Source organism: Molothrus aeneus, chromosome 5 (genome assembly GCF_037042795.1).
Source record: "Molothrus aeneus isolate 106 chromosome 5, BPBGC_Maene_1.0, whole genome shotgun sequence".
NCBI lineage: Eukaryota > Metazoa > Chordata > Aves > Passeriformes > Icteridae > Molothrus > Molothrus aeneus.
In genome coordinates this window covers 639824-655693 of record NC_089650.1, presented here as the reverse complement: position 1 = coordinate 655693, position 15870 = coordinate 639824, and the positions used below count along the sequence as shown (strand labels likewise).

Here is a 15870-nt window from a genome sequence, read left to right as displayed (position 1 = left end):
AATTAAAAGCTACACAGGGATCCTAAAAAAACCAGGCAAAACCAGCAACAAGAGTGACCCCCTGAAATAATGGAATTTGTGTTCTTTTTCATCTGAGTTTGGAATCCTTTCGGTATTAACTGGGTTGCACATCTCTTCAGTTAATGGCTGGAAGTAGCAATAAAGGAGAGAGCATCTATCCAGTGACTGTTAAGTGTCAGCAGCCTGTGTTTTAAACAGCTACAGTGTGCATTGTTAGAATAAGCTGCTCAGCAGAGAAATTTGAGCTGCTTAACCCTGTGGTGTTGGCAGGTCCAGTGATCCCAGTGGTAAGCACTGAAACAAACACAGGGAAGTCAGCCAACATTTGGCATCAAGAGATTAAAAAAGAGGAGGAGGCCTTATGGAAAAAGAATAGGTGGCAACAGAGCCCCCCAAACGCTGCTTATCTGGTTAACATGCATGCCTCATCATGGGGAAAAATTAACCTTGTAACATTCTGCCTACAGAAATTCAGCTTTCCAAACAGGGCTGACATTGAAATCAAGACATTTCTGGAGGTAATTTGCACTGGGGCAGAACCCAGGGCGAAATCTTTCTGGAGGCAGTTGGCAGAGTGGCCCGTGGCTGCAGGCACCAGTCCCAGCATTGCATTCCTGGTTTAGATGGGTTATTTAGGTGGGTTTAGGTGCCCCATCTGTTGCATCCACCCGTACAGGTCATTTAGGGCTAAACTCCCCAACACCAGCCCAGCTCCTGCCTGGGCACCACAGTAAGGGCTTGGTTTAGCAGGAGCTGTGGCTGTGCTGGAGGCATCCCAGTGGGAAGGACTGGGAATTTTTTAATGTTCGCTATTTCAGTGTCCTCATCTTCAGTGGTAGCGTGTCAGGCAGGGCCTGCTGAGCGCCCTAATACAGTAGTGTCTGAGGACTGCTTCAAGATCCTCTAGGCTGGACATCCCATAGAGGTGGAAGAATACTATTCTTAAATTATTTAATATTTGAAAAGCACTCTGAAAAGCACCATTTAAGTGCAAAGTGTTCCTATTGTTAAATATTAAAACCAATTTAAGTGTGCTGAATCTTGTTGCAGGGATGCTGACTCCAGAAAACAAAAGCCTTCCTCCTGAATTAAGAATAAAATGCAAATTAGATCTGCTCCCTACTTTAAGAGCTGTATCTTCAGCTGAGACAACTTGGATTGTTTCAGAAACGTGGAAATAGGGGCTCTGTGGAGGGAGGCCTTGCTTGGATGGCAGGCAGGAAGTGTCTGAAAACGCAGCAAGCAATTCCAAACAAGTATAAAGCTGCTTGGCAGAGGAGAGCCTTTCAGGATCACTGTACTGTGTGAGGCTTACTGTGCAGCCAGGGCACAGGCAGGCAGGGGAACAGGGAAGGGTTTCATTCTTAATTAAGAATGTTCATCTCAAGAGACTCTGCCCTGTCTCCTGTGGCAAGGCTTTTCAGTGCAGATGGACACACCGCTGATGACATTACAATGTGCAGCATGTACTGAACAGAATTACTGCAATGGAATTACTTCATGCAGGAAGGCAACAAAAGCAGCATGAATTTTAAACCTCTGGGCTTGTCAGGACTCTGAGGCTTCTCAGGGAAACAAACACTGGTATAACACAGCTAGTGTTCTTGATGCTGAGGGAATTTCTGTGCCCTGGAATAATTCTTCTTTCATTACTGCAGACAGGTTTCCAAGGCTTAGACGCTGTGTAAAGGCATCCTGTAGGAAATTTTCTCAAATGCTCTTGTTGTTTCCTTGCTTTTTATTTATTTTTCAGTAATGCCCGCTTCCGTTTTAAGTCTGCCTTCTCCCAGTTTTATCCACCTTCCTTCAGAGAATCTGCTTTTCACAAGGGCTGCTCCCAGTGGAAGCTCTCACTTTGCAGCAGGAGGCTTTTAGTGACCCATCCTGTAAACTCATCCTGGCTCCAGAAAGCCCACTGTTCCTCTCCCTGGTAATGAGCAGGTCCCTGAAGGAATGTGGAGGAAGCATTGTCTCTGCTCTCTCCTCACCCAGAGGCATTTTCCTGCAGCACCTTCCCGATCCTGTGCAGTCTACCTAGGCTTTGCTGCCTCTCTCCTATTGGCAGTTTATGTCTAGTTACTGTGACTCTAATGTCCACTCCTGATAGCAGGCTGGATTTTTTAAAAGGAAGCTTTTCAAAATACATAGGTTTAAGTTGGACCACAGCTGGCAAGCATGTTTATTTTTGGGCACCAAAGCTGATGCAGAAAAGAAGTTTCCCTCACAAGCAGGCAAGCTGAAGCTGTGTAGGTCAGGTACAGCTATAGATGGGGTTTTCTTATCAGTGGAGTTGGTTTGGGTTCGTTTGTGTAGCTCAGGTACAGCTAGAGATGCTTTCAGAAGTGGGGTTTTGTTATCAGTGGAGTTGATTTGGGTTTGTTTGTCAAGCATGGCTCAGTGAATTTCAGGTGCTGGTGCAAGAATTCCTGTGCAGGCCCAAGAGTACCCACTGTTGAACTCGCTCTCCTTGTGTTCCATGCAGGTTTCCAACGCCCTGCACTCTCTCCTGTTGTTTTGGTTTTTTAAGTTTTTTTAAGTTTTTTGATGTTGATATTTTTATAACGAATTTTTTTTATGTACTTAATGTAAATTATTTATTGTTTTGCATTTTTTTTATGGAGGAGGAGAAGTTTGATGGATTGTTGGTTAGTTTAGTCATTGGAGAGGTGGCACTGTCATTTTTCAATTTGCTGCCGCTTTTGGAAATCTGTGAATATTGAAGTCAGAAATTAAACTTCCTTCTTTTTCACCTTAGAAAGTTGCATGTCCGGGTCACTTTATTTCATGTCCCCTAACAGCGCTCTCTCCCGGCACGCAACAGGCGCAGCTGCCGCTGTTGTGTACTTAATGTAATAATTTATTGTTTTGTGGTTTTTTTTATGGAGGAGGAGAAATTCAATGGATTATTGGTTAGTTAGTGTCACTGGAGAGGTATCATTTTTTAATTTACTGTCACTTTTGGAAATCCATGAATATTGGAGTCAGAAATGAAACTCCCTTCTGTTTTGCCGTAGGAAGTCGCGTGTCCACGTTGTTTTATTTTGTATCCTCTAACAGCGCTCTCCTCCCAGCAGGCAACAGGCGCAGCTGCTGCTGTTATGTACTTAATGTAAATAATTTATTGTTTTGTGGTTCTTTATGGAGGAGGAGAAATTTGATGGATTGTTGGTTTGTTTAGTATCATTGGAGAGGTTTTAGTGCCGCTTTTGGAAATCCATGAATGTTGGAGTCAGAAATGAAACTCCCTTCTGTTTTACCGCAGGAAGTCGCGTGTCCAGGTTGTTCCATTTGCCATCCCTAACAGCTCTCTCTCCCGGCAGGCAACAGGCGCAGCTGCCGCTGGCCACGGCGGGCGTGGTGTACCCGGGAGCCATCGCCATGGCGGGCATGCCCTCGCCCCACCTGCCCTCGGAGCACTCGAGCGTGTCCAGCAGCCCCGAGCCCGGCCTGCCCGCGCTCCCCGGCACCTACGGGCCCAAGGGCGACGAGCCGCTCGTCAAGGAGGAGCTGCAGCCCGACGAGGCCAACGGCGACGTCTACGATGACTACGACGAGGAGGAGGAGGACCCCGATGCAGACTATGGCAGTGACAGTGAAAACCACATGGCGGGCCAGGCCAACTGATCGGGGCCGCCGCTCGCCCGCGGGACTTCAAGGAGGAAAGGAAACGGATCAATCAATAAAGCCCCATCTGGTTTATCCTTGCCAGTGGCCAAGCACATTAACTTTCTCATACACTGACTGTTACTTTAACTGTTAGTCTTAACTAGTTGGGACATCAGCTGACTAATAGACATCAGCCTGCATCAGAGGAAAAAAGGCTCAGAAGAAAGGAAACGAAGACGACGACGACAACAACAGAATGATATAAGCTATGGGTAAAATAATGCCAGTAATTCAGCTGCTATACCCAAGCACTGAAGTCTTACCCGTTGACCTTTTATTATTATTATTTTTTTTTCAAATAAACTTTATGGCTGTTTGTTCTACAATGTTCTAGAAATTCTCACTCAGGTACACAGTGCCAACAAGTGGCTTGTGAATGTGTTTTGTTGTTTTGTGCTACAGTTTAAAGAGAAATAATTTTTTTTTTTTGGTAATGCACCTGACAGGAAAAAAAAAAAAGATAAAATTCCTTTTAACCCCCTCTGTCTCCTCCTCCTCCTTCTCTTCTTCCTCTTCCTCCTCCTCCTCCTCCTCCCTGTCAAATCTGGGTCAGAAGTGTGTGTGTGTGCGTGCCTGTGCGCGTGGCTGGCAAGGAAGGAAGTGGGGAGTCTTTCTGTTAACCCCAACAAGCATTTCCTTTCAAGAGAGGACTTCTCTTCATCAGTTGCACACCATACTGAGTCTTTGAGCAAGTGCCAAATTTGTACTAAAGCGCTGAACTAGTCCAATTTGCTTTTTTTGGGTTGGTCTCTTCTTGTTTTGTTTTTCTTTGGCTTTTCATTTGCTTCTTGCTCTGTCTTAAGTTAGGACAGTGTTATATCTTAGACAATCCCTTGAAGAACCTGATATACCAGCAGCTGGTGAGATTAGACATATATTTTTGCTTTTGCTTTTGCTTTTTAAAGGAAACTGTAGGTGCTGTTCTCAGGTGAAAAAAAAAAAAAAGAGAGAGAGAGACATAAGAAATTTAGAGAAAAAATATTTTATGGTCTTGGATTTTCATGTGTGCGTGTTTATGGTACTAATAAGAATAATCTTGGACTATCGTGAGCAAAAAGCATGTTCCAGAATGAAGCCCTGCACCCTCCAAGGGACTTGGTCTGTAAGAACCCTTTACTTTTAGTTTGCACTTCAAGTGGCAGCATAAACAACATAAAAGGCTTGTCCAAAATGGGGTTTGTTCTGCATGGGACACTGGAAATGTTACCAAGTGCTGAGCATCATTAAGTTACCACCACCTGGGCCCAGTTCTGATGAACTCGTCCCTTCAGGGTGGCTGAGTGCTGATCTCTGATTCAAAAGGCAATTTTTTTTTCCAGTGACTTCTTTTTGTCCTGTGCACTGGCAGAAATTCTTCTTTTACCAGTGGGATGTTTGTGTGGGAAGGAAGGCTGATGGCTGTGAGGAGATTTCCAAATTCCAGGTGGGGTTACAGGAACTCAGACTGGTGCAGGGCTGAGTTTCCCTCGCTGCTGCCTCTCACAGCTGGAAAATCATTCTCTGTGCTAAACTATTTCCATCTTGATGTGGAGCACTCCCATGGCTTGGGCAGCTCTGCCTTCCTTGGGCAGCATCAGCGTGAGGAAAGGGGTCTGGGAGCTGCTCTGGAAGGTCTTGGCATCGTGCTGGGGCAAAACCTTCCTCTGAATTGTTTCTTCAGCTGAGGATGCCAACCCTGTGCTGCTTCCCAGTAAATTCCTGTCCCAGAGGGAGCTGCATTGTTGTTGTTATCCCCTCTAACTTGTAAAGTTAGCCCCACACCCCTCAGTGGCAGTGCCAGCCCAGGCACTCACAGAACCCTGCTCAGCACTGCTTGGCAGCCCTGATTTTGTAATCAGTCCCTCAATCAGGCAAATTCAGCCCTTGGTGCCAGGTGCAGGACCATGAACAGGACAGGTAGGAGGGGGGGATGCCTTTTTTTGCCTCTTGAAATCCCACTTGAAGTGTAACCTGACCTCTGCAGACCTGTGCAAAGCAAAAAGCAAATGCCATTGAACACTTAGGACAATACTCCCATGTTTGGGCATGTGACAGTTGCACCCTGCTACATCTCTTTTCTTTTCTTCTGTTTTCCCCATTTTGATTTCCACCTCTGCTTTGAAAAATTCTTTTCTATTTTCTCTCTCTCAGAAGATTTGCTCTGAAATTATGCTTGGAGTAGCTGATCATATCCTCCGTGTCAGAGAGGGTTCTTTTCTGTTTGTATTTTATGACTGTGTTGGGGTTTGTTTTTTTTTCAGTTGAACTGCCTCTTCTTGCTAGTGTTGAATGGTAATTATAATAATAATAATAATGGTCAGCTGTTCCCAGATTAGTAAATTATGTATAATTTATTTACACCCCCCCCCTTTTTTAACTTTATTTTATTCTGTTCTAATTTGGCAGTGCAGCAAATGAAGCTGTTAGGCTATTTAAAATGGATACCCCTCCCCACCTTACCTTTTTATATATATATAAATATATATATATATACATATGAAAACAAATCGCTTCTTCTTCTGCTCACACCATTTCTCTTTCTTTTATTTTAATTTTGGCCCCAGCCATGTCAACTTCTGATGTTTATTATGATGGAGTGAATTAATGGGAGTGTTGTTTTCAATCTTAATTAACTTCTGCTCTCTCATCACTCATTTTAGTTATTTAATTACACCAGTCATCTAGAGCCAATTTTTTTGAAGCACTCTGTTTGGATAAGAAGGAAGAAAAAAAAATAGACAATTGTTTTTATATCATTACTATGTACAATGTGAAAACAGATATTTGCTCCTTTTTATTTTATTTTTTTTAAAACGTTCAAATTCGTTCCCTGTCTTTGTGAACAAATGACTTCTGACTCTCGTGGGTTCGCCTCACCTTTGCTGGATGCTTGATTTCCACCCAGTTAAGCTGAGAGACTCTCTGGTTTAACTGTGTCACTCTGGGCCACTTTGTTTTAGCTCCAGGTGGGTGCCAGGGGGGCTTGGAGCAAGCCTTGGGCTGGCAGGGCTCGGTGGGAAGGGGCCCTTGGGCTTCAGTGGGACCAAGCTCCAGCCCTGGATGCCCTGGGAGAGGCTGCTGGGGGCACCAGGGATGGGCAGTGCCTGCTGTCCCCATCCTGGTGTCCCTGGCACAGTGGGGTCAGACAAAGCCCTCCCCATCTCTCCCAGCTGTCCCCCTGCTCCAGCCAGGGCTGACAATTCCGTGCACATTCCCTTGGAGAGGCTGTGCCCAGCCTGCCCTTCCCTGGGGCTATGGCAATGGGCTGCTGTAGCAGACTGTCCCCCTCCTCCACCTTTGGGATGTTGAAACCAATGCAGAAATGGTAAAAAGTAAAAAAAAAAAAAAAAAAAACGAGGCCGAAAGATGAAAACATAAATTTTTCAGAGATGGGTCTGGGGTTCCAAACCAGCAAAATGCTTAATGCCCATGCTAATGTTTTCTGAGGTCCAAGGATGAGCACCCACATATCCTTCAGCAGTAGAAGACCAGATTTGAAAATAGGGTACTGTTTGTCCCTCTTGAATTTTCTGGGGAAAGAAAACCTAAAAAACAAAAAAGCAAAATAATGCATTTATAAAAATTATCTTGTCTTGTTTCTTTTTTTTTCTTTTTCCTGGGCTCTGTGCCCTGGAGCACGTAGAAAAACCAGGTTAGAAGAGATGAGGATTTATTAACCTAGAAGCTCACGGAGGCCCTGATGCCAGGGTGGGCTCTGTTCCCCTGTTCCCTGGAAGCTGGAGAGGCAGGATGCTCCTGGGGGGCTGCCTGGCACCTCCTCCTGAATGGGGGAAGCCACCGTGCATCCTGGGAGCTCGAGGAAGAGCATCTCCAGCAGTGGGGAAAAGGGGAAAAGAAAGGAAAAAAACTGAGGCACTTGCTTCTAAGCTCAATTAAATAACACAGAGTATATCCTTTTTTCCATTTATTCATGCCTTATATTAGTAAAATAGGATTTTTAAGTGCATTTAACATCTTTATCTAACCGTTCCGCTGTATTAATCAGGCCCCCAGAAAAGAACACTAGCTATTATTATAGCATTTAATTAGTTTTGTAACCAAATCCTCTTATTATGAATGCATATGGAAGAAATTCTTTCTTCGAAGACATTATTTCAAAGATTTGGTTACTGCAGTAGACTGTCTTTAATTAAATCATTTTTTAGAAAGTAAATTGTCTTTAACCTTTTTACAGCACATTTTCAGAGCTTTTTCTTTTTAATCCAAAGAGATGAGCTGTTATTGTCCCCGAAGAAGCCTCTGACATCACATTTGTAGCATCAGAAGTAATTACACTCCGTGGCAATGTAGGTCTGAGCAGGAATTCGTGTGCTGCCAGGAGAGGCAGCTGTGGGGCAGCAGGGCAGGTGTGTGGCACAGGAACCTCCTTTGTCTGACCACTGCTGGTAGAACCATCCCTTGCATTCTGCAGAGAACTCTGTCATTCACTCGATGTGGATCCAAGTGTATCCTCAATTCACAGGGCATGGGCTGTCTGTTTAGCTTGGTTTATATTTACATTTTTTCGACTTTATCTTAACTTGTCAGTTTCCCAGATTGAAGAACGTGTCAAGTTCGTTTTTTTCTACTGACTGATTTCTCTACTCCCCAGTGTTTTTTGTCACTGGTTTGCTGAAACAGTATTTATATAGCTCCATTGGCTCTAAAGCTCTTACTCCTTCTAACGTTTTGGATTTTACAAGTGAAATGAAAATAGAAAAGAAATAGAGACAATCAAATGCCTGGAGCTTAAAACAAAGTATGTGCAACCTACCATCTCACTTGAAATTTAATAAAAGAAATAATTATGTAAATATAACATAGAGTTATAGATTTATATTTTGTTCATAACACATAGTGTAATATAAGTTGTATATTTTCATGTTTTGGTTTTATGTTATCATTCATGCCACAATAAATGAAAAAAAACAGGAGTTGATGTACTCTTTAAAAAAAATACGATGTGGATCGCCACCATCCTGGGTTTTCGGTTTTGGTTTTTGGGTTTTTTGTTTCTTTTGCATTCCCCTTTTTCAGTATTACTGCCCTGCAAGGCACCAATAAAACAGCAAATGTGTTCTTTACCTATCCTGTGGTCTGTTTCCCACTTCTTACAGCAAAGGGCGTGCTGGCCAACCTTCCTGCCAGGGGAGCAAAACACCTGGGCTCCAGCAGCAGCAGCAAATGAGATTTAGACTCAGCTTAGCAGGCTGCTCCAGGATTGAAGATTTTCATCAAAGCACAGGACAGAAATCACCTCCCCCTCCAAACCCAGGTGTCAGAGCAGAGAGAAGCTGGTCCTGAGCAGAGTGGGCAGGGCAGTGTGCAGGATGATGGGCAGGGGTTTGCCCCATGCCCCCTGCCCAGGCTGGGTTCCCCCTGAGCCTGCTGTGCCCAGGGAATACCCAATGATAAACAGGGACACCGAGCTACAGAAAAAATAGCTCTGCTCAGAGTTAGTCACAATGTCCCAACATGCTGCCTAAACAGTTCATGGAGTTTTGACAGCAGCATATGGCACCAAGTGGGATGAAATGAATTTGTACCTGGTTTTGACAGTAAGTTATTCTGATGGGTGCTTACTCTCAAGTGCCTACGGCTTGACAGATGCCACTCTGTGGTTCCAGATTTCCTGAAGGGAAAAGGCAATATTTGGGGAAGCAGGAGGAGAGCCTATGAACCTGTCCCCACTGCTTTGGTTTGCCAGGCTGGGCTCTGTGCTCTTCCTGTCAGTGAGGTGGCACCTGAAACCTCCCAGCAGCAAACCAGGGACCTGCTCTGGCAGCTCCCTGAGACAGCCAAGAGCACCTGCAGGGCACCTGCCAGTGGCACTGGGAATGGGATTGAGAGGAGCCATGTGATGGGGGCTCAGGCCAGTAAAGGTCAGGATGGTTTAACTCCTCAGAATCCCTTGTTCTGGTACTGTCAGTGACCTGTGAGGAATGGAGCCCCTCTCTGGTGCTGCCAAGGCCCACACTGCCCACCTGGATCAGCAGGTGAGATGAGTGACTTAGAACATTTTTCTTTTCTCCTTTTTTTTTCTTTTTCTTTTTTGTTTTCCTTTTTGGTGGGGCTGGTACCTGACAGAAGCGAAAACATTCCCTAAACCTGTGGTGGAAAAATGTCAAGGAGAACCAGAGACAATCTGAGCTGAGGATACATCTAAACTGTAATATGTGTGGATAAGGCTGGGCTTTGCAAAACCAGGAATGACAACTAGTTAAACCCTGAGTATGCAGCTGAAGTGTAAAAAAAGTTTCTGGTGTCCTTAAGTGATATGGCCCAGCCTTGGGAGTGGTACAAATTCTCTCCCTAGACAAGTTGTCAGGGGGTTTTGCTTGTTTTTTTTTTTTTAATTTTTTTTTCATAAACTTCTAAAACACTGCAGCAATTGCCTGTAGCAGGAAGGAAGAAAATGAGGATAATTATGACATTAGACTATTTTAAAAGACAGACGTGTGCCAATTAGCGCGCTCCTCCCCAGAAGGGAGCGAGGCAGGCTCTGTGCGTGTGGGAGAGTGAGGAGACCCCCCCAGGAGGCAGCAGAGGTTATGGGAGCGTATGTGCCCCCCCAGGAGCTCAGCACTGGGGCTCTGCAGCACTGGGAGCAGGGCAGGGAGCTCTGCTGATGAATATTCAGCAATGCATGGCAAAGCAACGTGGGAGAGGAGCAGGCAGCGTCTGTCTGTCGGGCCAGCCAGGGGAGAGCACGTTCTGCAGGGGGACAGACAACCCTTGAACATATTTAGCTCAGGAATCTGCTGCCTGAGACCAGCCAGAGAGCTGGAGTAGCTCATTTCAGTCCCTGGGATGCTGCCGTGCTGTCTGTGGTGTTACAGTGGCACTCGGGCACTGCAGTCAGGGATTCTTGCTGGCCACAGGCAGGAAAGAGAAACCAGCCCTGCAGCATCCTTGGCCTGTTCAGGTGGTGTGGGCAGCCCTGTGAGCACCAGCTGTGCCCCAGCTGCAGCACATCCCTGCTGGGTGGCAGCACAGCCTGCCCTCCCTCTCTGGGATGGACCAGCAGGGCTCTGCAGCAGCTCCTGGGTGCTCCTCTCTGGTAGGTAAATGTGATCCAAGGCCATGCAGGAGAAACCCTGCACGTTCCCAGCTGGGATTTGGAGCTTCAGCCATGCAAACATTGCATTCACCACTGCAGCCATGCCCTTATGGCACTGCTCATTGCCCTTATCCCCCTGCCCACACACAGCTGTGCACCTCTCACCCTCCCCGACCCCACATCTGGCCTGGCCATTTGGGAATCCAGCCCCAAGGGCTGGCTGGCTGCATCCAACACCCTGAGGGACCAGCCAGTGCTTGGTGGTCAGGGTTTGGGTGTTGGGTGTTTGGGTATTGGGTGTTTTTTGGGCGTTGGGTGGTTTTCCTGCTGGCAGAGCAGCAGGTGTGTGCAGCAGGGAGAGCAGCACATGGAGCTGTCCTCCAGCACAGACAGATGCTGCTCAGAGCCCTGGATGCCCCACAAGCTCAGGAGGATGTGAGGGGGGTTTCAGAGAGAACTGCTTGACATGAGATTTATAATTTCTTGATTTTGGCGTTGGTTATTTGCAGGTTTCCAACCATTTACCTTTTAGGACGCTCCTAAACTTGCTGTCAGAGGCAGCATGGAATGTTAGTCAGGCCAAGATCAGGCATGCCCTTCACCCCTTCCTTGGGGAGACCAGCCCTTCAACCCTTTAGGAAGAGGTTAAAGCCACACCAAAATGCAGCTCTCCACTAAAACCTAAAGCACATCAAGCAGGGAGACTCCCAGTGGAGCTGGGCCTAAAGGACAGTAGAATGGTACCTACATCACTGAGACCCTCCTCAAAAGCAGGAATCAGCACAAACTCTGCCAGCCCTGTGTGGCAATTCAGGTTTGAAGGGCTTTTTGAGAGAAGTTGGGCTTGGTTTGAATCCCCACTGGGTGTTCAGTCTTAGCAAGGTCAGGAAGGAGGAGGAGGGTTGGTGTGTCCCCACATGTGTGTGGCAGGGGCACAGCTGTACCACAGGGACCCTTTTTAGTGCAATGAGCACCCCTGGATGATGCTGCTGCCATTTCTGGCAGCCCCTGGTGCTCAGGTGGGTGTTGACCAAGCTGATGGAGCTGTGCAGGGCTCAGTGGGGCTGCCTGAGGATGGAGCTCAAGCTCAGCCCTGCTCAGCCCCCCCAGAGCATCCCCACCCAGGGATTTGTGTCACTTTAGCTCCACATTATCATCACAGCTCCCACAGCACTGAATGCCTCACCCAGCACGGATAAATCGATGCCTCCCCTTGTATTTAACAGAGATATGGCTTAAATACAGTCAGTAAATCAAAGTAATTATTTAAAATTAAAATGATTTAAGGGAGTTAATCTGGGAGGATGGCAGGGTGGTTACAGCAGCAGCTGAGATGCAGGACTTGAGCAGCTATTCCTGACTCTGTCAGGGACTTGCTCTACAACTTCAGGAAAATTACTCAGCCCATCTCTAAGACTGCTATAATAATGCCTACTTCAAAGGGGTGTTATGTGGTTTAATTCATTAATGCCTGCAAAGCACTTTGAGATCTTTGGATTAAAGGCACTACAGTGCAAAGTATTATTAGCTACAGGAAAAGCTCTCAGACAAGCATGGCATTAAGTGTCTGCAGTTTAAAAAAATAGGGAGAAAAAAACCCCGAAGATGAGCAAATTGTGGGTGGTTTGGGTTTGTTTTTTTCTCTGTGGCCAGGTTTCCATTAGTCAGATCTGTGCTCTGCTAAACCAGACAGGGATGGGACAGCTCAGGGGCTAATTTCCTTGTCACTTCTAGAGCTCCCATATTTTTAACAGAACTGTTTGGATTTGGGGCTTCTTTTAGGGGCTTCATTTTATCAAAATCCAGCTTTTGTGCATCAAAAGCCTATTCAACTTCCCTCTAAGGATATATTTACCCACTGAGTTAAACAAGAAGAAGAAAATAATTTTCCTTTGTATTGACAACTTAAGGGGTTATTTAATTCAGTTTGTGCATTTACTTTCCCAATGAAAAGTCTATTCCATTTGATTTTAAAGGGCTAAGATTTTCAGTACTGGTAATTATCTGGAATCCAGAGGGATTTTTTTTATCACAAAACGGGGTCTGTTTAATTATCTCTAGTGGAGCTGATCCACCTACTGTGAGTGTAATTGCAAACAGACAAATTGGGACTGACACCCAGAAATGGGCTAAATGGAGGAATTCTTTCTAGTGACTGCCTTGCTCCCGAGTATGAATTCATTTCTGATGTTAAGTTTCAGGAGCAAACAGCCAAAGGGAGCAGGTTGTTTCTGTAGGTCCAGGTTTAAATCCTGCCTGATCTCCTCCTTCACTCAGTGCCTGTGATGAGTCCCACAGGGCAGGGAGCAGCAGGATTCCTCCCAGCAAAGGTGGGGACACAAGAAAGGCTCCCAAACAATGTGCTGGGGCACAGCCCCAAAGCTGTCACATCTGCCTTGTCACCTGAATTCATAGGGATCTCACTTAGTTTTTATTCTTTATACTTTTGAAACTTTTCAAGTGGAACTTATTGGCTTAAAAATTAACATAACCAACAGCCCACCCTCGCCCCCCTTAATGAAAAGACAGCAACACAACAGCTTAGAATTTTATTTTTAAAAAAAAAAAAGCATTTCTGACTGCAGTGAGGGAAACCTTTAAACTTCACTTTGTTTCCTGGTCCCATTGAAAGAGAAGACAGAGGGAAGTGAAGTATAAGTGATTCTGGCTCCCAGAGATGCTTTGTTTCTCTCCTGATAGAATGTGAAACTTCATGTAGGTGGTGGGTAGAGCCATGGTAACCTGCTTTCTTCTGACTGAATGGGGAGGGTCAAGATATTATCGTATCAAGGAGGAAGAAATTACATGGGCATTCCCCCCAGACAATACAGACAGTTCTGACAGCATGATCAAAACAACTGGATAACTTTTTTCTTTCCTCACAGACACACCAATGTTTAAATGACAGCTGAAAGCAGATGATGGACTAAACACATTATTCTCTGTTCCATGTACTTTTTTATAATGGAAGTATATCTTGAAGACTATATTCAAGTTGATCAAATAATAAGTCAATTTGTCAATAAAACAGATTAGGCAACCTGTCTGCTGAGATGATATCTGTCAAACAACATATTTTTGTTAACACAATTTGGAAGCAAATGCCTTCACAAAATACAATGCATAAAAAACCCTCAAAGCCACTTTGAAGTTTATTGAAACAGACTTCTGCCTTGTTTCAGTCACAGGCATTTAGACTTCCCTAAAGTTTTAGTAGCTAGCTAACAAACCACGCTTTGGAAAGGACTAGAAGCAAGTGTTCCTGGCCTGGTGGGCACCGGCTGCTGCCAGGATCTGGATTTATTCCCAAGTCTCTTGGCAATGTCCACTCTGTGGGCACCAGCCACCAGCAGTGGGCTTGGTGCAGGGTATTCCCATCTATCACTCCCTGGTTTTTGGTGCAGGGTATCCCCATCTCTTACTCCCTGTTTTTGGTGCAGGGGATTCCCATCTCTCCATTCCATGGTTTTTGGTGCAGGCTATTCCCACCTCTCCACTCCCTGTTTTTGGTGCAGGGTATTTATATATATATATATATATATATATATATATATATATATATATATATATATAATATATGCAGGGAAACTTGCCATGTGCACTAATGAAGAGGCTGATAATTCAAATAGAGCTGTTCTGGGTTTCATTTATGTTTTGTTGGTTTGTTCTGGTATTTTTTCACAGACCTTGGGAAGCTGCTCAGCTCTCTGATGCAAAGGGATGCTGAGGGAACCTGGAGCTGCTCTGAAGTGTGAACAGGAGGATCAGCTGTGCTGCCTGAAAACCAAGCAAACAAGCAAAAGGAGGGATTCAATCCTGACAGATTTCAGGACTTTCCCACCCAAGCTTGACTCTACAGATTCAGGCTGCTGTTAAGAATTAATGGACTAATTTGCTATTGCTCACAATATTGCATCAACACCTCGTGGGACAGAGGAGCTTCCATTCAGAAAAAATCTTTCCAAAATCCCCAGATGTGGAAAGTACATTCTGAAAGATATAGATTGTTAAAACATGATAAAACTTTGCAGAAGATGTTTAAAGGCAGCAGAGGAAAGAGATGGGTATTAGAAAAAAAAGGTTCAGAAACCCTGTCAAAAATTTATGTCAAAACATTACTTTTTGTGGTGAAATTATTATCAAAGATCTTCCCATGAAGTGGACTGAGGAGCTCATTCAAGTCCTTGTGGTGGAAATGCCATTCACAGAAGGGGCTGGCACACCTGGTAGGAACCTGAGCCCCCCTCCCATTTATTTTTCCAAACTTCTGAGTTTATGTGCTCACATGGTGATGTCAGGAATGCTAAATTATGCACCCAACCCTACAAACCTTGAAGCAGGAGAGAGCCAGCAATCCACTCTCATTCAGAATAACTCCAAACAGTTTGGCTTGTCTCCACATTGTGAGTAACCAGTGTTACCCCTAGCAATTGCTCTTTAAAGCAAAAACATGTGCAAAATGTCTTCATTCAGCCTAGTAGTATCATATGTCAATCAGATTCAGGATGCAGAACTGGCCAGCAATATCCTAAAAAAAAAAATAAATCATCTCTCTTGTTTGAATCACTTTGAATTAACTTGACTCTGTCATGTTACTGGCAAGAATATTCTCTCTTGAGCATCTGATTTCTAATTTTCTCTCTCTCTCTCTCTCTCTCTCTTTTTTTTTTTTTTTTTTTTTTTTTTTTTTTATGTTTGTTGGTTTTTTGGTCTTGGTCTTCGGATTTGTCTGCAAGTTTTGGTCTTGGTCTTTGGATTTGTCTGCAAGTTCCAAGGATCTGGTTTAAGATTTACAAGACCAGCTTAGCCTGAGGCTCTGGCAAGCAATTGAACAATGGCTACAGTGCACTGGGTTATTGACTCCAGTCAGAACCTCTGCAGGTCTGTAAACCAAGCTCATTCTACAGGAATAACAATTTGTATTTGAACTTATGCAAGCAGAAATGACAGGCATTTATGACAACATTTGTGTGTGTGTGATGTACATATATTTATATTTAAGTGGCATTAGCTGTTTGCCTTGTGTCCCAATGGTAGCATTGACACTTATTAAGCTAAAGCCAGAGAAACACAATATGGATCTAAAATCCTATCAGATCCTCAGAATTCCTCTTTTTCACCAAACAAGTGAGCTGGTTTTGCTT

General features: G+C 44.7%; 1 protein-coding gene across 1 annotated transcript in view; it reads left to right on the top strand.

The window, feature by feature from the left end:
- Positions 1–8754, top strand: part of SOX5 (SRY-box transcription factor 5) — a 279452-nt gene extending 270698 nt beyond the window's left edge. The window contains exon 15 of the mRNA XM_066549577.1: positions 3342–8754. Within this exon, the coding sequence (XP_066405674.1) occupies positions 3342–3645 (304 nt within the window). The 3' untranslated portion in view covers positions 3646–8754. The remainder of the gene's footprint in view (positions 1–3341) is intronic.
- The last annotated feature ends 7116 nt before the right edge of the window (positions 8755–15870 follow it).